Source organism: Aphidius gifuensis, linkage group LG3 (assembly GCF_014905175.1).
Source record: "Aphidius gifuensis isolate YNYX2018 linkage group LG3, ASM1490517v1, whole genome shotgun sequence".
Lineage (NCBI taxonomy): Eukaryota > Metazoa > Arthropoda > Insecta > Hymenoptera > Braconidae > Aphidius > Aphidius gifuensis.
In genome coordinates this window covers 26,957,068-26,978,633 of record NC_057790.1, presented here as the reverse complement: position 1 = coordinate 26,978,633, position 21,566 = coordinate 26,957,068, and the positions used below count along the sequence as shown (strand labels likewise).

The following is a 21,566-nucleotide window of genomic DNA, read 5'->3' as shown; positions in this document are numbered from 1 at the left end:
TTTTTTAATTTTTTTGATTATATTTGTAAAATTTATTAAAATAAAATAATAAAATTATCGAATTATTAATTTTATTCAGGGTGTTTCGAATATTTTTTAAATTATTAAATACATGTTAATTAATTGTTTATAAAAATTAATAATTTTACAAAATATTTATTTTTATAAACAAAAAAATTAATCAGTCGTTAATGTTTTCGATTTTTTCTTTTGGTTTAAAATATCCGTCAGTATGAATTATTTATAAATAAAAAAAATATCATCTATATAATTACTATTTAAAAATTTTTTTTTCCTGATTTTATCGAGATTATTTAATTTTAAATTTCAGCGCTTTTTGCAGCTGTTTGCAGCCATTTCGTATCAATCGCGATAGCTGCACTCCCAGTGGTGAATGCTAAAGCTTCTTTTTCATCTTCTTCTAATAAAAAAATAAAATAAAAAATACACGTAATATTTTATCTCCCTTGTGATAATTGAATATAAAATAATCTCTCTCTGTTGATCAAGTGAATTTTTTTTATATTGGGGGGATCATTGGGTGGCTGGTTGCTCCAGTCCACACCGTAAACGGCAACTTCGTATTGCTTCGTATTAAAAATGGTACATACATTCACATACAGCATCCCCAGACAATACCAAAAACAGAAATAATAATAACACTTACACATTGTTAAACATCGTACATGTTTTATAATAATAAAAAAAAATCCCAGACAAAAACACGCCAAAAAGAGTAGGCAGTCAGTCTCCCTGATTTAAATCCTGTCGTGCTTTCCTTGGTCCTTCTCGGAATCCCACAAAAGGCTCAATCCATAGAAAAAAAAAAAAAAATACAATAATAAAACGAAACGAATAGAAAAGAAATAAGAATACCCATATAAAAAAAAAAAATTATAATAAAAAGAAAGAAAATAAAAATAGTGCGAACTGTGGAGCGTATCCGGCGTGTCGCGAGGTGTGAGACGGATTTATTGTTGAATATATCCAAAGAGAGTGAGTGAGATAGGAGCTGGGGGGAGGGAGGTGGAAAGAATAGTATGTATTCAAGAAAACTGGTCTCAAACTTGTCCGACATCTTATAGCGTCCCTATAAGCTCCTATCGAGGAGAAAAAAAAAAGAGACAAACAACCGCCAATTCTCTAAAATAGAATAAATATAATAAAAAAAAAAAAATCCATAAAATTATTCACAGAGACGCTCCTAGAGAGACTCCTAGCTTCAAGTTAAAATATATAAATTGAAAATAATTTTTACTCCAAAAAAGTGTATGTGTTTGTGTTATTTAAAATTATATTATTTATAATAATAATAATAGTTATGTGTCTATTATTGGCCCTTGGTTATTAGCTGACAGTAATGGATATATTTGTTTACAATTTTAATTGGCATAACAATTATGGATACGGATTATTTAATTATTAAATAATAGTGTTTTTTTTTTTTTTTTGTTTATTGTGTTATGTGTTGTTTATGAGTTGAAAATATTATTAATAATAATTAATAGAGTGGGTGGATATGTAAATAGTCCCAGGAGACAAAAATTGTAAATTGATATTTATTGATAATGAGTGCCACGTTTAGTTTGTCGTTATTTTTAATAAATAAAAAAACATTTTATTTGTGGTTTGGTATAGTGTATTTAATTATTGGTGGTTTTACAAATTTACCACAAGTTTTTGGAGTGCCTGGAGATGGCAAACAACCTGGTGGACAATGTCCAGTTGAGTGTGCTTGCCTTGGTAATGTTGTTGATTGTAGCGGACTTCAACTTGTTGGATTACCTAGTGGATTACCACCTTGGACTGAAATATTGTAAGAATTTTATTTAATATCATTTAGGCTTGTTAATAATAATTATTAATTGATTTATTAATTGTTGTTAATTGTTTTAGAGAACTCAAGGATAATAGTATTGTTAATTTGGATTTCGAGGCATTTAATAGCTTAAATAAATTAAAAAAATTGTAAGTTTATTATCATTCGAGACAATATTTAAATACTTAAATTAATTAATCAATTAATTAATTGTTTATTTGTTTTTAGGGATATTAGTTCAAATAAATTACAAGATAATTTTACATCATCATTACCAAAATTTTCAAGTCTTACTGAACTGAGAGTTAACAAAAATTCATTAAAAAAATTACCAAATTTATCAGCACTTGTTAATTTAAATGATTTGACAATTTCTCACAATGACATTGTGTCAATTGACGGAGGTGTAATAAATAAAATGACAAACCTAGAAAATCTTGATTTATCAAACAACAGAATAACCATTTTAAATGATTCGAAATTTTCAAAATCGAATAAGCTAACGAAATTAAATTTAAACAATAATGAAATATCTGATATATCCTTAGGTTATTTTGATAATTTAACTTACCTTGAAGAGCTACGTTTAAATAAAAATAGCATCAAACAATTAGTAACTGGTGTGTTTGGTAATTTAACAAACTTAAAATTACTAGAGTTAAATCGTAATGATTTACAGCAAATACATGGTTTAATATTTAAAAATTTAATAAACCTCGAAGAATTAAAATTAAAAAGAAACAAAATTGATACAATTGATGATGGTGCATTTTGGCCATTAAAAACACTGATAATATTACAATTAGATTTTAATAACTTGACTGTTGTTAAAAAAGGAAGTTTATTTGGTCTTGATAGTTTACGTAAATTGACATTATCGAAAAATAAAATAAGTACAATTGAGCCATTAGCATGGGAATGGTGTAAAGAAATTCGTGAGCTTGATTTATCAAGCAATCAATTGACTTCAATTGATCGTGGAACATTTGAGTATCTTTTAAAACTCGAAAAATTAAAGCTAGATCATAATAAAATAACATATATATCGGATGCAACATTTACAACAACACCAAGTCTTCAAGTTCTTGATCTAAATACAAATAGAATATCAGCAATGATTGAAGATATGACTGGTGTTAGTGGTGCATTTATTCCACTACGTAAATTGTTGAAACTTGGCCTAGCACATAATCAAATTAAATCAATAAATTCAAATGCATTTAATGGTTTGGCTTTGTTGCAAGAACTTGATTTACTTGGTAATAATATAACAAGTATCCAAGAAAATGCATTTACATCAATACCACAATTAAGCAAGCTAAATATGAATACAGGAGCACTAGTTTGTGATTGTGGTTTACAATGGCTAAGTGCATGGCTACGTGAACATATTTATTCTGATGCTAAAACAGTACGTTGTGGTTATCCACATTGGTTAAAAGGACAACATTTAATTGAGTTACATCATGCTAATTTTACATGTGATGAATTTCCAAAACCAATAATCATTGAAGAACCAGTTAGTAAAATGGGTATTAAAGGTGATAATGTTACATTGACATGTCGTGCAACAAGTACTGCTGATACACCATTATATTTTACCTGGAAACATGAAAATGTTGAAGTTAGAAAACATCAAGTTGAAACAGTTGTAACAGCATCTGGTAAAGGTACAACTGAAGCAACATCAACTTTAAATCTTGTTAATGTTAAACATGGTAATGCTGGTAAATATCAATGTATGGTATCAAATACATATGGTACATCATACTCAGCAAAAGCTAAAATTAATGTATTGGTTTATCCAAGATTTAAAACAATACCACATGATATTAGAGCATCTGCTGGTAGTACAGCAAAACTTGAATGTTCAGCTGAGGGACAACCATCACCACAAATTGCATGGCAAAAAGATGGTGGTAATGATTTTCCAGCAGCAAGAGAAAGAAGAATGCACATGATGCCAACAGACCCTGTATTATTTATTGTTGATGTTAAAACAGCTGATAGTGGTGTGTATTCATGTACAGCACAAAATTTAGCTGGTTTAATTGTTGCAAATGCATCATTAACAATATTAGAAACACCATCATTTGTTAAACCAATGGAAAATAAAGAAATTGTTGCTGGTGGTTCAGTTGTACTTGAATGTATGGCTAGTGGTTCACCAAGACCAAAATTAACATGGAAAAAAAATAATAATCCATTACAAGCAACTGAAAGACATTTTTTTACAGCTGAAGATCAGCTATTAATTATTGTTAATACAATAATATCTGATGCTGGTAATTATGAATGTGAAATGTCAAATTCACTTGGACGTGTTGTTGGTGCATCAACATTAACAATTAATCCAGCACCATCAACAATTGTCAATGGTGATGATATGTTGGGATTACTTGTTATTGCTGTTGTATGTTGTGCTGTTGGTACATCAATTATTTGGGTTGTTATTATTTATCAAACAAGAAGAGTTAATGCATCACATAATAAAAATAATACCAATAATAATAATGCCACTACGTCAATATTAGCAACAACAAATACAACACCACTTCATGTTGATGGTACAATGAAAGCACAATTATATCTTGATTCAACTTCACAACATAGTAAAGATAGTGGAACTGGTGATAGTACTAATCCTACAAATGATCCACTACAACTTTGTTTACCAGGTAATTTAATTTATTTTCTATTTGGAAATTTGATTTTTATTAATTATTTATTTGTTGCTAATATGCTTTTTTATTAATTTATTCAACAGAAGAAATGAGATCTTGTGTGATTAATACGGAAAATGAATTAACAGTGACTGGTGAGGATCCACTTCTTTGCTATACAAATCATCAACGGAATCATAAAATGGACAATCATTGGGAGTAGACATTCATAATGATAATAGTGTCTAATAAAGAAGTGGCTATAGATATATATGAAAAGAAAAAAAAAGTATTATTAATAAATTTTTTGGGTATGTTATATTGATAAATTACAAATAAAAAAATGATAAATTGACTTGTCGATCAGTGGCCTTGTCAGGTCAACAGATCGCTCAGTATTAGGTTTAATATTAGTTTTTAAAAATAATTATTTAAAGTTAGAAAAAACAAAAAAACAAGCGAAACTTTAAACAAGTATAAAGTTTTTATGATAATAATAATACAGAGTTGATATTTTTTATTTATAAATAATTCATACTGACGGATATTTTAAACCAAAAAAAAAAAATCGAAAACAATAACGACTGATTAATTTTTTTGTTTATAAGAATAAATATTTTGTAAAATTATTAATTTTTATAAACAATTAATTAACATGTATTTAATAATTTAAAAAATATTCGAAACGCCCTGAATAAAATGGATAATTCGATAATTTTATTATTTTATTTTAATAAATTTTACAAATATAATCAAAAAAATTAAAAGAAAAAAAAAACAGTCAACTTTTAAAGGAAAATAATAATTTAATTATTTAACTAAAAAAAAAAAAAATATTGTCAATGATTTTAATAATATTTATTGATTTTTCAATGACACTCTAATCACCATAATAATTATTAAAAAAAAAAGAAATAGGCAAAAAAATAATGCCAATAATTTACAATGAAATTTCAATAATTAAAATAAATAATATTATTTTTTGACAGAATAATTATTAATTATTGCTTTGTTGTATTTTAAGTTTAAAAAATAACAACAACTTACCAGTTGAATTATTTTCAAAAAAATTTCAACTCTGTTAAAAATAATAATGAGTGTATATTGTAAATACTGAGGCAGTTTATTAATCAGATTGGCTTTAATTATAATTATAAGCTAAAAAAGAAAAAAAATAATTACAAACCTTTTTTTTTTTTTTTTTTGTGATAGATATTTATTATAGATTTTTAAGATGGCTTTATTATTGATTATAGTATTAATTACTATACAGTACTGACTTTGTCGTTAATATTAATATTATATAATTTGTTTATATATAAATTTATTGTTTTATAATTTAATAAATACTTGTGAGTCTTCCCCCGCAGTAAATATCTCAATCGTCAATAGTTTTTTTTTTTTCGAATGTTGTGTAAACTTTTATTATTACATTGTATTACTATTATTGCTCACAAAATATTCAACAACAATTTTTATTATTGACTATTAATATAGTATTATACATCCTTATTTTTCTGGATTTTCAAAATCCAAAATTATTATTAATTATTGTTGATTTTTATTTAGCAATAAGTCATTTTATTATTATAAAATTAACAAAATAATAAATTGCCTTTTTATAAATGCCTTTTGTATATAAAAATTTTATTTTACAATATTATTTCAAATAATTATTAACGTGAAATAATAATGCCTTCAATTTATTTAAACAAAAAAAAATAAATATTGTAAAAAAATAATAATATACAACTATATATTATATTAAAAAAAAAGGATAATTTTATTTCCAGAAATTTATATATATTTTAAATTGAAAGAAAATAGAAAAATAAAATTTCTTTAAATTGAAGTGTTTAGCTCAATTTTAGAAATGAAAAAAAAAAAAAAAAGAAAATAATTTATAATGAAAGTTTAAAAGTGACTTAATGTTTATACTTGACCTTTTTTTTAAAAAAAAAATACAAATAAAGTACAATTAAGATATGTAAATAAATGTTTAATGAAAAAAAAAAGAAAAACCTTGTTTTTATTTATTTATATAATATATTTTTTTTATTTATTTAATTTATTAATGTTTTTTTTTTTTTCATAAATATATAATTTATAGACAATTAGGCAAACATACATTCTAATTATTTTTCGAAACAAAAAAACGAAATATTTTCCTCAAACAGATTAACGTATTATGTCTCTAATTTAGATGTGCTATTTTATCAATTTATTTATTTTTATTATGACATTGCTGATCCTAAAATCAGTATATCATACAATGTTCTTGAAAGCACGGAACCAAGAAGTGTACAATTGTCTATGTTATTTACTTTTATTTGATGCCACTCAGCTATCATAATCGGATAATCTACCTCAATTATATTTACACTCAATGCTCCATAACCGCCATAAAATTTATCAGTCTCACTGCATTTTGATCCAAAAAGATCACTGAGCAACGGATTATAATCATTTTGTTGTTTCAGTTCGTAAGTACCCTGTAATAATTTAAGAAATATTTCAATAAATATATATATATACTATTATAATTTAAATAAAATGAATATGTATATAATTACTGCTGGTATTGGACAACTGGATAACGCACTGAATCCCAGAAGATCGATAAAAACTTTATATAAATTTGTTTTCTCATCATCCGATTGAGATTCCAGCACATCACAAATATTAGGTGTGGAAGGAAATTCATGTTCTATTCTACCACAGAACACTCCATATTCTATCTGAATAACAATATTATATATTATTAGAAATATGCAAATATTTTTTCTAAAGTCAAAATTGAATTGTTATACTGTCAAATTATCCTGTCTTTTTATGGGTTTTTCGAGTGTGAAATTTTTAACGATTGATGCATCTTCCATAGATATAAGAACCTCGAAGTTCCCAGGTCCATCAAGATGTCCGGATTGACCCCCTGGTATAAGTGCTTCACCACAAACAAATTTTATATTCTGAAAATAGAAAAAATATAGAAAATAGAAAATATGTTTTTTTTTATTCAATAACTATTACTTACATCTTTTATTTCTTGGCTCAATTTGCCATTTGCAATGAATATATTCATGGCAAATAAAAGAAAAAATTTTTGTATATTCGACATATTGATAAACTTTAGCAATACGTAAATGTAATGATTACTAAAAATGTACCTCATTTTATACGCAATATCACGAAAACAAATTATATATGATGAACAACTATACGATAGCTTTTATTATCACTTTTAATAACCCTATTTAACTTGTTTTTGTTTTTTTTATTTTTCATAACAATGTTGATAAAAATAATTGTTGTCCTCGAAATTTATCAATAGCTTTTGAAGAATTTTACATTAATAATTATTTAAAAAAAAAAACAAGAAATATAGGCAAAAAAATAATGCCAATAATTTACGATAAAAATTTAATAATTAAAATAAATAATATTATTGTTTAACAAAATAATTCTTAGGTGTATTTCAAGTTTAAAAAATAACAACAACTTACTAGTTGAATTATTTTCAAAAAATTTACAACTCTGTTAAAAATAATAATGAGTGTATATTGTAAATACTGAGGCAGTTTATTGAAAAAGAAAAAAACAATTACAAGTCTTTTTTTTTTTTGGGATAGTATATTATTATACATCCTTATTTTTCTGGATTTTCGAAATCCAAAATTATTATTAATTATTGTTGAATTTTATTTAGCAATAAGTCATTTTATTATTATAAAATTAACAAAATAATAAATTGCTTTTTTTTAAATGCCTTTTGTATATAAAAATTTTATTTTACAATGTTATTTCAAATAATTATTAACGTGAAATAATAATGCCTTCAATTTATTTAAACAAAAAAAAAATAAATAAATATAGTAAAGAATAATGTACAACTATATATTAAAAAAAAAAAGGATAATTTTTTTTCCAGAAATTTATATATTTTAAATTGAAAGAAAAGAGAAAATATTTCATATACTTACTCAAAAATAAAATTTCTTTAAATTGAAGTTTTTAGCTCAATTTTAGATGTGAAAAAAAAAAAAAAGAAAATAATTCATAATGAAAGTTTAAAAGTGACTTAATGTTTATACTTGATCTTTTTTTAAAAAAAAAAATACAAATAAAATACAATTAAGATATGTAAATAAAAACTTTGTTTTTATTTATTTATATAATATATTTTTTTTATTTATTTAATTCATCAATGTTTTTTTTTTTTTATAAACATACAATTTATAGACAATTAGGCAAACATACATTCTAATTATTTTTCGAAACAAAAAAAACGAAATATTTTCCTCAAACAGATTAACTTTTACATTGAGATAAAATACTAATAATATATATTTATTGAAAATTAATTGTTTTCTTATACAAATAATACCGCAAAATAATATTTTATTATAATTAAATATATCAGCAATTATCTGACAATTAAAATTCAACTTATCACAAAATTTTAATTTGCAATTAATTAAAAAAATTCTCTTATAATTTATTAATTTTACATTCACACTTTTTGTATATATTTACACAAATAGTTATCCTGTTATTTAATTATATCAAATACTAATTAAATCTATTAATTATCATTATGAAAAAACAAAATAATTGTTTATCATAATTTACATATGGCTTTTTTATTTCTATAAATTCTCAAAGATAAATTTTTTCTATCTAAAAATTCTAATATTCTTTTTTCTAAATTTTACGTTATATTATTATTGAGAATATTTTTATTTAATATCCATTATCATTGAGACCATCCAAGGCATTCTCATAAAATAATTCAAATAATTAAAAAACAAAAAAAAATTAATCATCAATTTAAAAAACAAAAGAAAAAAAAAATTAAAATTTACGGAATCTCATTTAAATCATTTCTCACTAGAATTATTTTGTGCACAGTTACTAATTTTTTTTTTTTTTTTTTCATTCGAGTATTAATCCACAGATTTAAAATTCGAAAAAAAAAAATTTCAAAAAGAGAGCATGATGTTTGATCAGTTAATCAACGGACCTGCCGTTATAAAAAAAAATTATTGTTTCAGTTTAACACACCAGTCAAACTAAAAAAAAAAAAAACCCACCATTTTATTTCACGTAATAAATTGATGAATAAAAATAAGAAAAAAAAAAAAAAAGAAAAAAATTGTTATTGTTATGGTATTTGTTGATTAAACTATTTGTAACTAGTATCAATCATCATCATCATCATCATCATTGTTCATGTCCTTGAGTTCAGTGTAGGCAATATGTTTCCGGTAGAAACTATCAGCATCTTTTCGCCTTGTTCCGTTTTGCATTGTTGATGATGATGATGGACCAGGCACGTAGTAATGCCGCCGTTTGTACATGACCATTCTGTAATGATATTTAAAATAATAATAATATCATATTAATAATAATAATATACACACACATGTACATATTAAACACATGCATAAACAAATTTTCTTATTAAATATATATTTGAAAAATAAAAAAGTTTAAGCAAATTGATGTTTCTTTTTTTTTCTTTTTCTAACACTCTATATATCTCACAGTCACTCACTTTTTATTATTATTATTATTATTGTTTTTTTTTTTTAGTAGAAAACGGAAGTGAATTATTCAGTGTGTTGTATATTAAAAAATAATAGATTAATCCTTGAAATTTTTGCGAGTTAATGGCGACAACATGATCAAGCAAAAAAATTTAAAAAACACAAATTTATACTTTGAAAATATTTTTGACAGTTATTAAAATAATTATAGTTATTATTTAGATGTAAGTTTTTGTTCTGTTTTTTTATGTTAATTTTATAATTGAATTGTGAAAAGTTTGAATAATAATTTCTTGTTGAGAATAATTTTGAAGATTTGAAAATTTATAAAATTATGGAAGTTGTATTGTTGCTGTTTGTTGAAGACATGTGGTAATTTCAGACGATGTATTTTGAATTAATTATTGTTAAGACATTGTGTTTTAAATTACAAGGCTCAAAACACACACACACACATAACATATACACACAAAATCGAGGCAATCAAAAGGATTATATTGTGTTTATTTATTTTTTAATTTTATTTCAAATCTGGGAACTGGGATTATTGTTGTTTTTTTTTTTCTTTTTAAACAATCATTTATTATTTTTAATTATGCAAAAGGAAATGAGGAAATAAACAAGGAAGCAAAAATCAATTTCATGCTTTTTTATATCAGATTTTTTTTTTTTTTTTTTTTATATCACGATTAATTTTATAAAAAAAAAAAAACAAAAAAACGATTAAATTATTTAAAATTATTTTAGCACTTTTTCTAATACTTTGTCTTAAATTTTTAAGATTTATAATTAATTATAATATATATTAATTTAAAACAAATATCAACAATAAAATTATATGGTTTTTTTTTAAAATCGAAGCAGGTAAAAGAAGGAAAAAAAAAAAATTCAAAAAAAAAAATAATAATATTTAAATGAAGATGATTAATTAATTTTCTTTACAATTGTTTTAGTTTTTTTTTTTTACTGGGATGTGTTAATTACTGGACGCAAAGTATCTCTTAATAAGAAAAAAAAAAAAAAAAAAATTGACTAGATACATCTACATTGTGGGAAAATTGTTGTGAAATGCAGTTGGCCCATTTTTTCATATGAATTTTTTTTCTTTCTTTTTTTTTTTGTACAGTATTTACACATTGGCAACTCAAGCCAAAAATATTTTTATAATTAAAAAATAATTAATAACAATAATCAATTATACACGTAAAATTAAAAAAAAAAATCAACGGGGAAAAAAATAAGGAAGGCAGGAAAAAAAAAAAAAGGAAAATTAAATTGTTAAACAAACAAACAAACAATCAAACAAAAAATAAAATAAAATAAATAAGTTTATCGAAGATGATGATGGTTGATTTTAGACCCCGAGATTTCTTGCTTAGACCTAATAACACGTAATTCAGACACACGTCAAAGTCACCAGCCAAATATCTGTGAAAAAAAAAAAAGGAGAAACCATTTTTTAATATCATCAATATTATAAAAGCTAAATAAATATAAAAATAAAAAAAATATCTTACCTCACCCGATGAATCCTGCAGCAATGGAAATGATGGCTGCTAATAATGTGACCATCATTTGTCCAGCACTTGATACAGATGATGTACCACTTGGTGATTCATGATCAACTTCACTTTTTTCACTTGGAATAAAGACATCCTCCGCGGTAAGACGACTACCATATTTAGCAAGTAGATCCATAACCAAACCATTTGACCAACCAAAACCTAATTGTACTTCATATTCACCTCCTCCACCACCACCACCAGATACAGTTGCATCATACTGTAAAAAATTAAACAACAATATATAAATAATTCAAACAAACATAATAATTTATTATTAAATAAATGATTAATAATAATAACCTTTTCAAACATACTGTGTGTTGCATTGAATGCTTTAAAATTACTTCTAACCCATCTTTCACTAATTTCATATGCAAGTCTTTGTGCCCATGGATCACCAGTATTATCAAGTGATTCAATAACAAAATATTGCAATGGTGGCCATGCATTTGGATAATCCCATTGTTCACCAGAATGTTCAAAACTTGATGGTATACCACCAAGATTAATCATTATTTGATTTTTTTCAAGATATTTTAATACTTTTGATACGTAATCTTCACGTCTTGTAACATCATAACAATTTGTCCATAATGGTAATACATTTGTTGGATAAAAATAATCACGTTTAACATCATTTAATAAATCATAATCTAGCCATGCACCAACTTCTTCATGCCATAATATTGCTGTTACAGCTTCTTTCCATTCTTCAGCTTTTTTATGATAAATTGATGCTTTTGAAATATTACCAATTTTTTCATTAAATTCAGCTAACAGCACAGTGTTACGATATATTATTGAATTAAGATCAACCGGAACAATATATCTTGCTTTTAAATTTGTTAAATTGCCTAAAAAAAAAAAAATGATAAAATAATTATAAACATTAATCTTCATTTTTATTATTTTAGACAAGGTCAACCTCATCAACCTCATCAACATCATCATTAATATTTATGTGTTTTTTTTTTGTTTTTAATTTTAAATTTACCTTTATTTGTTCCATCAAGAATAAACCATCTACTTGAAAAATCCCATCCAGATTCAGCAGCTGTTTTAAGCTCCATATAATAATTATCTTTTTCCTCATTTGTACGAAAATTATGACTTGTTAAATAATCTTCTCTAAAATTATACAAATAAAAAACAAGTATAAGTATTGTTAAATATTTTTTTAAAATTAAATAAATTTACCTGTATGATTCTGGTCTTGGTCCAGATGAATTTTCATAATATCTAGCAAGTGTATAATTTTTTCCATCTTTTTCAATGTTAACTGTTCTATTAACCATCCAAAAATTATATTCTTTTTCAAGTAACCATAAATTTTCTTTTAACCAATCATAATCATTTGTTGCATCAAGATATATTTTAACCATTGGTAATAACATTGGTGGTTGTGATCTCATTGTATAATATATTCTTCCACCATTTGGTATAAAACCAATTTTATCAACAACTGTTACAAAATTAGTAAGCATACCTTTGACTGTTGAATACATTTCAGATAATAATAAACCTTTGACAATCCAATATGAATCCCAATAGTAAAATTCACGAAATCTACCACCAGGTACAATGACTGGATTTGGTACATATATTATTGAATAAAGATGTTCATTATCTCTAACATCATCTTTCATTTTACGTCCAAGCATTTTCCATATGTCATTTAAATCAGATGCAAATTTACGTAATTCACGATCACGTATTTTACTTAGAAATTTTGGCTCTTTTCGCCAATCAACTGGTATCCAATCTTCAAATTCTGAACCAGCTGGATCAAAATTATCTTCAACCCATTTTTTTAATACATCATGTGACGGTGAATTTCCAGTATGATTCATCAATGTATGAAATTTATCCAATAGCTCAGATGCTGGTAGCTTCATTTTCATATCAACAAATGTTTTTGAATCTGGATAGAGTGATGCCATTTGTACTGTATGCAGTAAATCACCATGACAATATATATTGCTGTAAATTAATCAAATTTATTTATTAATAATATAATAGTTTTAAATAACAAGTCTATCAACGAAACCAATTTTCGTCGCCAAGATTACAAAAATGACCTTCAACAATCCCACTCAAAGGTTAAAAACAAATTCACTTAATATATATGTTTTTTTTTTTTTTTTTTTTTTCAATTTAAAAATATTTTTTAATACTTTTTTTATTTTATCGAAAAATTAATTAATATTAATTTTTTTTTTACGTTTCAGGTAAGTTTTTACTAAAATCAACGACGCACACACACTCACTTAAGAAAAAATAAAAAAAAAAAAAATTTAAATAATCAAATAAAACATTATCAATTACATGTAAATTATTATTGTAAATTTTTTTTTTTTTTTTTTTTTAAATATACATATTTCATAGAGTATTTTATACAGAACGGAAAATTACGACGGAAAAACTTGGTTTAAATAAAACTGGCTCGGTAGTATAATAATGGCCTTGATAAAAAAATTAAAAAAAAAAAAAAAAAACTGACGGTGATCGTTCAGGCGCGATAAAAGAATTACAAAAGATGAAAAAAAAAAAAAAAAAATCAATTATCTACATATATCTATTTTTCAAAACAGGATTGTAAAAAAAAAAAATTAAAAAATTAACTAGAATTTTTGATTAAAGAAAAATAGTTTAAAAAGTAGCAAAAATTTTTTTTTTTTTTTCAATAAACAATTACAGTGATATCATCAGCATCATGATTGACATTAAAAAAAAAAAATCCTTGAAAAATTCAAATTTATTTTAAAGCATAATTACAATTTTATAATTGAAAAAAAATAAAAAAAAATAAATAATTTGGTAGGAATTTAAATTGTCCTTGATCTGATTGTCAAAACACACCTACAATTATATTTATTTATTTTTATTCTAATGTTGTTACGATGCAGTGAATAAATATTTCCTTGATAGAAAAAAAAAAAATAATTATTTTCCTGATTGACGCAAAGCAATACACGTGAGTTGGCTTTTTTTTTTCGTTTAAAAATTCAAGAGACAGTTTATTAGCGCCATGCTGACTGATAAATAAATAAATAAACCGGTGTGATAAATTATAAATAATACATAAATAATGCTATTAAATGATGTGAATGAATGTGGTGACTTACCTAGAACACGGTGGTGGTCGTTCATCAGAATCATCATTTTCTTGGACTAATGTTGATTCAACAACAGTCAGTGTATTCAATGCCAGTATTATTATCAAACACACATGATAATTTTTTAAATTATATAATTTTGATTTTACATTAATACCCTTCATTTTAATTAATATAATATTAACTACACTTTTAATTTTTAATACACAATCAAGTCTGAGTTTTTTTCAAAAATACTGTAAAACTTTGTGAAAATTATTTTTCGTTTTCTTTTTTCAAATTTATTATTTCATCACGTGTCTTTATTTATTTATTGTTACTTCAAGACACTATTATTGACAACACAATTGACCAATTGAAAAAAAATATATATTTAATATTAATAATGTTATTAATGAGTTTGAAAGAAAAATTTTTTTTTAAATATCATACGAGTGAGTGCGTTGCGCGTATTTTTAAAAATTTCTTTTTTTTTATATTAATTTGATTTATTAATTATGTAAATTAAAATAAATATTTGGTCAGTGTTTTATTTATTTAATTTAATGGCGTTTCGATCGGGCACCTTACTTTTTCGATATTTCCTTGTTATAAGGAGCCGTCGATCTTCGCAATTTTATTGGTGGTCTCAGCTCCAATAATAATGCCACATCCTTTCTGTAATGAAAATAATAAAAATTAATAGTTTTCTTTATTTTTAAATTACATATTTATACGGTCAATGATAGCGTAACTTGGTCGTTTCTATTTTTATGACACAACATTAAATTATTATACTAAATGCAAGTAAAATGTCACACATATTTTAAAATAGAATGTTTTTTTTTTTTTTTCAATTTTTCAAATTACCATCAAATATATTTTAAATTGTATAAAACAATTTTTATATTTTTTTTTACAATATAGACAGTTGATTGCAATGAAAAAAAAAAAAAAATCTAACTGGCGTAATGCCTTGTTCCTGTAACAAATATATTACTCAATAATTTTTTCAGCACTTTGAAAATAAATTTCCCTCGCTTTTATTTTTCTTCTTGTAAATAATGCATTAAATTATAAAAAAAAAAAAAATTTAGTAAATAATTTAAAAAAAAGCAAATTACTTGTTTATGAGAAAAAAAAAAAAAAATATTTTTTTAAATTTAATTAAAAAAAAAAAGGGAAATACCACACACCGATTTTTGAGTTCGTGGTTATCGTGGCCAGCGCTGACTTGCGACTGACGCAGACAGGTCGCTACTTTTATTTACGACGACAAGTGAGAGAAATAATCGTCATAATTCATTGTCGACAAGAGATAGAGAGAGACAAATAAATAAATAATAAAAAGAGGGATTATCAAGCAATCGGTCGTTCGTCGAGTTGTCATACAAATGTCTATATCATAAAATTCATATAAACACAGTAGTTTGATATGACTCCTTTTTTTTTTTCAAGACAAGTGTTAAAGAGAATGAATAGTACAACAATCATCATCATCATCATCATGATAATCATTGTTTTTATTTCTCTCTTGCACACGTACTATAAATTGTCAAATATAAACTGACGAAATGAGGACTCGAAATACAACCGAGTAAATTAGAAAATAAAAAAAAAAAATATTACATAGTTAATTAAAAATCAATCACGTAATAATAATTAACTATTTTTTTTCTTACTCATTCTGTTAATAATGAATATTGTAAAACTAAAAATACATCTTAAAATTATGTATATATATTTTTTATATTTTTTATCTGGAATGTTGCAACTGGATGTATTTACCAGACAATAATAAATTTTTTTTAAAAATATTATATAAAACATGTGCATATTGAAAGCAAAAAAAATTATATTAATGACACAAAATACATACTGTTTAAATCAATAAAAAAATGTAAAAAATAATTAATATATTTGATTTCCTTCAATTGTCATTTACAGTTGAATTAATTATCTTTTGATATTTAAGATTGATTTTGGTTCTAACGGATATATTATCAAAGAGGTAAATATATAAAATAAATAAATATGGGACAACAGTGTGTGAAGTCAAGGCTCCTGGCTTGAGACTTGAATATTTTATATTTAAATAACTCTTTTTATTTTTTAAAATTTACAAATAATAATAATAGTTTTGCATTTTTCGCGTTACGTTATGCGATCGTTTGAATAACGCGCGCGCGCACACACACGCGGCTATTGTTTTCTAATAATAATAATATTTATTTTTAAGAAGACTATGATGTGTTAAAATAGATAAATATATTTTGAATAGAATATATATAGGTATAAACGTGATAGAATTTTAATAGAATACTCGTGATTATTTAAATTTTAATGTCAGCGAGCCAACCCACCAACTCTAACCTCTAAATGACGAGCCCCCATACGTTCTCTTATTTTATTGGTCAGTTACTTTTTCTTCATCGAGTTATTTAAACACACATATTTAATTTTTATTAATAATAATAATGATCATTTTATTACTATAATTAATTTAAATTATTATCAAATTACCATTTGAATTCGCATCAATTTTTTAAAACCTTTTGGTATTTTTTTTTTTTTTTTTTTTTTATAAAAATTAATAATTTATTTGCTCTTTTTGTTGTTTTAATTCAACTTTTGTAATTGCATAACTTTTATAATGTATAATAATTATTTTTAAAAATGAATTACGAGTTTTTATTTTTTATTTGTTTGTTTGTTGCTTTTTGAAATGATAAAATTATAATTCAATATGTGTTTTATGATCGAGATCATATTGTTGAATGTTGGATAAATTGTTGAAATACAATTGACAAAAATTATGAGTAATTATGATATTTACAATGTTTACAAATTCACACAATTGTATATTTTTTTTTCTTTATATTATTGACATTAATAAATTTTTTTTTACTTCGACAGCTTATTGAGACTTTTAGAAATTAAAATTCAGTTCATTGCCGAATGATGTCTATATTGTTTTATCATCAATTTAAATAAAAATTAAAATTTTTCAATGATAAGATTATAATTAAAAAAAAAAAAATAAAAAAACATTTTTTAAAAAAACGATCTATTAAAATGAAAAAAAAAAATTTTCAATTAAAAAAATCAATTAAACATCAAGTTATTACTTAATAATAAAAAAAATTCATCACATGGATAATTGAAAAATCAAATAATCATTATTAATTTATTTGAGAAGAAAAAAAAAAAAAAAAAAAAATCAACAACTGATAAATAAATAAATATGTGGTCTTGAAAACAAGTATTTGAATATTTTCCATGCGACAATCAAACGGGTTAATTTAAAAAAAAAAAAACATTGTTGTTTATTGTATTTAAAAAAATAAATAAAATATAATTATGTTAATTTGGGTATGATGATAAGAATAAATATGCATGTTGTGATATACAAATATAAAAAAGGGCTAATAGATAAAATGCGACGCGTCGCTGTCAAGATCTTATTTAAATGACCAATCATTTAATCTGCTATTTTTAGGCGGAAATAGGTCGTGCAATCGTAAGGGACGAATAACACACGAATTGGTAATAGACGACACCCGTTTTGACATGAACCCCCTTTACGTTATAATTTATAATTATTTTTATTACTGTATCTCTTTGTCATTGTTATATTTTTATCATCATCACCATCATCATCATCATAATAAAAATAAAAATAATAAATACACTCACTCACAAAAACTAAATAAATATATATACTATTCATATTCATTCATATTCATTTTATAATATACATAATTAATTAAACATTAATTCAATTACATATTTTACAAATTTATATGTAATCAACCACTTGAAGAATGCGGATACACAAGTTTAAGATATTATCACATGTTAATTTTTTATTTCCAAGAAAAATCACTAAATATTATTTGAAAAAAGAATATAAATAAATAAATAATATTTGAAAATTATTATTTTTTTTTTTCTTCTTCTTTTTACGTTAATTAAGGTTTTTTTTTTTTTTCACGTTTTGTAATTTAAATTGTAATCTGTCAGGGTATATAAATTGTTGATTTTATTTTTTTTTATTTTTCTATAATGAGGCACGTGTTACGTGTGTAATTTCATATATAAAATATTAATTTTCATTGTCCACTTAAATAACCGGAAAACCATTTATCAATGTGTAAAAAAAATTTCCCATTTTTTTTTTTTTTTAATTTTTTCTATTGTTAATATTATCGTTGTGAAAAATAATAAATAATTTTATTTTTTTTAATTTATAAAATTATATTATTGTAATTCAATAAACATGTTATTGTGTTTATATTAACTAATTTATTATATTTTTAAAAAAATGTTCAAAGTTTTTTTAAAATTTTCCATTCAAAAAAATATTTATTGTTAAATAAAATTTCTACATTATCGGTCAATGGTAAGTAACACCCGCTGTCGATAAGAACGAGCACAAAAACAAAGGGTAACATAAAAATTACAGATGCCTGTTTTAAAACAATTAATTGCCAATAAAAAAAAAAAAAAAATTTGCATGTATAATGTGTACATAGGTAATTGTAAATATCACAAGGATAGCCGCGAAATGATTGCGATATGTAACATTGTATTAGAGGGCAGATGACAACATCAAACTATTATATCTCTCAATTATTATACGTAATTGTGCAATTGAAAACGAAGGGTGTACGTGTTTTATATTAAAAAAAAATAATAATAATAATTTAATTTAAAACAAAAAAAAATTATCTTACCATTGTTTATTTATAAAAATTATTTATTGTTAATTGTTTTTTTATAACAATAATAATATATCACTGAAGCACAAAACACTTGACATTAATTTCAAAAGTTCAATTCAATAATTAACACAATAAATAATACATATTGAAAAAGAAAATTAAAAAAAAAAAAAATTAAAAAAACTGACCACGTGAAATTCTCGGAAAACTATTAATAAAATTTATCATTAAAACTCACATTAACAAAAAATTTTTATCACACTGTTATTATTATTAAAAACCACGTTAAAGAAAATAGAAAAAAAAAAAAAAAAAAACTGAGTAAAAACACGTGTATATTGGAGCACGTTTCGCGAACAACTGATCCAATGAGATGATGATGAAATGATCCTACAAACTTCGTAAATTAAGTGCACATGACAACCGTTGGGGAGGAAAGAGGACCTCGACTGTATCACTGTATTTATATTTTATATATTTATAACCGGTCATACGAGGGATTTATTCATTGAAATATATTGATGATGATGTTGATGATGAAGATGACCACACACTCGTCAAAAATCTTTGTCAAACTAACCAAATAAAAAAAAAAAAAGGAGTGAAAAAATGAATGTTAAATGAGTGCTACCAACAAGTCAACAACCAATCACTGTTTTAAAAAAAAACCACACACAATGTACACCCTGAAACCTGCTGAAAACAATACAACTTTCTTGTCCTGACACCTAGGTAATAATTTGTGTGACCACCTGGTCAATCCCTCCCCCCTCTCTCTTTTGAATTTTTAACTCAAAAACTACTCGGCCGATTGTGAAAAATTATTAATTTTATTTTTTTCATTGGAATTTTCTCAGTAAATTAGATATTAAATTGTAATTCCAGGTATCTTTGTGATTCAAATAAAAATAATATGATTAGATTACAGTATCAATAAACTACAGTCTCAATAAATTTTATTTATATTAATTATAAATATTTGTAATTAAAAAAAAAAAGTGTGTTAATTTAATGATTTCTTTAATGAAAAAATGCGTTGAAATTTTCCTTTTTTTGTTCTTTGTTAATAATCAATAATTTCAATGACAATTGTCAATGATTTTTGTAAACAATAAACGTGTGCAAATTTTATTAATCATCAGGGACATGATATATATATTTTTTTTTTTTATTATTTTTATTTATACAAAGCTCTTTTAAATTTAAAAATAAAAAAAAAGCAAAATTTCATACTGCAAAAGATGGCAGTGGCTGTAAGTTCTGTTGATTATCTTTTTTTTTATATTGTTTATTTTGTGTTGGCAATAAATAAATAAAATAATTTTTTAATAACAAAATAAATATTGTTTTAATAGAAAATAAAACTCACCGTTTATCACCTAGCCGATATCTGATGAGTTTATCACCCAAATAATTATTTTTAACTGACGAATATTGTCGAACATAACGACCTTGTTGTTTATATTTTTTTTGGACTTGTTGATGAATCATCTGCGACCTCATTACCCAATTAAATTGATGATTATCCTGACATATCAATTTTTTACCACCCAGGTTGACTGTTGCACCCTGAGCTTGTTTAAAAATCAACATATCTTTTATTATTTTTACAATTTAAAACTTTTTTCTAACATTTTTTTGCTCATTAAATATAAACAAACAAACAAAAAACCTGCAATAAATCAGTCCCTAGCTTTTTTAACACCTTTTGCACATTTAGATACACAAATAATTATTGTCAATTTTTTTTGTTAACTAACAACACAATTTAGAATTTAATAATTATATTTTTTAATGATAAATTACAAGGTGACATGTGCCTTATTCACAATAACCTTTTACTCACAAAAACCACTGATGAATAACCAATTAACCAACCCTCCCCTCTTGTCAATTATTTATCTATTTTACAATTGCAAGTCACTGTTATACATTTTTTTTTTTTATTATCCAAACACACTGAGTGCACTGAGTCAAGCTTTGAGCCTCTGGCAATCACTTGAATGCACTTGAATAAACTATTTTTTTTTTTCCATGAAATAAAAGATCTGGAAGATTTAGAAAATAATATTGTTGATGTGTTGTTGTTGTTGTTATTTTTTTGTATAAAAAAATATATTACACACACACCAAACCTCACCTCAAAATTAAATT

General features: G+C 23.8%; 3 protein-coding genes across 8 annotated transcripts; 1 reads left to right on the top strand and 2 right to left on the bottom strand.

The window, feature by feature from the left end:
• The first annotated feature begins 378 nt into the window (after window positions 1-378).
• Window positions 379-6,503, top strand: LOC122853406 (leucine-rich repeats and immunoglobulin-like domains protein 3). 2 transcript variants are annotated; one of them, XM_044153870.1, is made up of 4 exons: window positions 379-1,816; window positions 1,897-1,968; window positions 2,048-4,497; window positions 4,590-5,316. In XM_044153870.1, the coding sequence occupies exons 1-4, from the start codon at window positions 1,569-1,571 to the stop codon at window positions 4,703-4,705; spliced, it is 2,886 nt and encodes a 961-aa protein (XP_044009805.1). In that variant the 5' UTR covers window positions 379-1,568; the 3' UTR covers window positions 4,706-5,316. The 2 variants fall into 2 exon arrangements, with proteins under 2 accessions (XP_044009805.1, XP_044009804.1); XM_044153869.1 differs by having other exon boundaries at window positions 380-1,816; window positions 4,587-6,503.
• A 152-nt stretch (window positions 6,504-6,655) lies between these two features.
• On the bottom strand, window positions 6,656-7,660 carry LOC122853405. Its single transcript, XM_044153868.1, has 4 exons — window positions 7,517-7,660; window positions 7,293-7,451; window positions 7,056-7,220; window positions 6,656-6,974 (listed from the first exon to the last, which is right to left on the bottom strand). Exons 1-4 carry the CDS (start codon window positions 7,652-7,654, stop codon window positions 6,717-6,719), a joined length of 720 nt encoding a protein of 239 aa, XP_044009803.1. The 5' UTR covers window positions 7,655-7,660; the 3' UTR covers window positions 6,656-6,716.
• A 1,913-nt stretch (window positions 7,661-9,573) lies between these two features.
• On the bottom strand, window positions 9,574-21,518 carry LOC122853404 (trehalase). 5 transcript variants are annotated; one of them, XM_044153863.1, is made up of 7 exons: window positions 20,782-21,518; window positions 15,280-15,366; window positions 12,791-13,573; window positions 12,588-12,721; window positions 11,894-12,447; window positions 11,551-11,810; window positions 9,574-9,846 (listed from the first exon to the last, which is right to left on the bottom strand). In XM_044153863.1, exons 1-7 carry the CDS (start codon window positions 21,003-21,005, stop codon window positions 9,681-9,683), a joined length of 2,208 nt encoding a protein of 735 aa, XP_044009798.1. In that variant the 5' UTR covers window positions 21,006-21,518; the 3' UTR covers window positions 9,574-9,680. The 5 variants fall into 5 exon arrangements, with proteins under 5 accessions (XP_044009798.1, XP_044009799.1, XP_044009800.1 ...); XM_044153864.1 differs by lacking the exon at window positions 20,782-21,518 and adding an exon at window positions 19,425-19,547 and having other exon boundaries at window positions 14,719-15,366; XM_044153865.1 differs by lacking the exon at window positions 9,574-9,846 and adding an exon at window positions 9,883-11,456 and having other exon boundaries at window positions 11,546-11,810.
• Between the last annotated feature and the right edge of the window lie 48 nt (window positions 21,519-21,566).

What these genes read in the sequence shown, in the direction of transcription:
- LOC122853406 (XM_044153869.1), top strand. Translation starts at nt 1,569, where the DNA reads ATGAGTGCCACGTTTAGTTTGTCGTTATTTTTAATAAATAAAAAAACA. An exon ending in CCACCTTGGACTGAAATATT is followed by an intron (nt 1,817 to 1,896) that starts GTAAGAATTTTA and finishes TAATTGTTTTAG; the next exon opens with AGAACTCAAGGATAATAGTA. An exon ending in TTAAATAAATTAAAAAAATT is followed by an intron (nt 1,969 to 2,047) that starts GTAAGTTTATTA and finishes ATTTGTTTTTAG; the next exon opens with GGATATTAGTTCAAATAAAT.
- LOC122853404 (XM_044153863.1), bottom strand. Translation starts at nt 21,005, where the DNA reads ATGTTGATTTTTAAACAAGCTCAGGGTGCAACAGTCAACCTGGGTGGT. An exon ending in CACACAGTATGTTTGAAAAG is followed by an intron (nt 11,811 to 11,893) that starts GTTATTATTATT and finishes AATTTTTTACAG; the next exon opens with TATGATGCAACTGTATCTGG. An exon ending in ATTGCTGCAGGATTCATCGG is followed by an intron (nt 9,847 to 11,550) that starts GTGAGGTAAGAT and finishes ATATCATTACAG; the next exon opens with AATGGTCATGTACAAACGGC.
- LOC122853405 (XM_044153868.1), bottom strand. Translation starts at nt 7,654, where the DNA reads ATGAGGTACATTTTTAGTAATCATTACATTTACGTATTGCTAAAGTTT. An exon ending in TGAGCCAAGAAATAAAAGAT is followed by an intron (nt 7,452 to 7,516) that starts GTAAGTAATAGT and finishes TTCTATTTTCAG; the next exon opens with AATATAAAATTTGTTTGTGG. An exon ending in AAAGACAGGATAATTTGACA is followed by an intron (nt 7,221 to 7,292) that starts GTATAACAATTC and finishes ATTGTTATTCAG; the next exon opens with ATAGAATATGGAGTGTTCTG.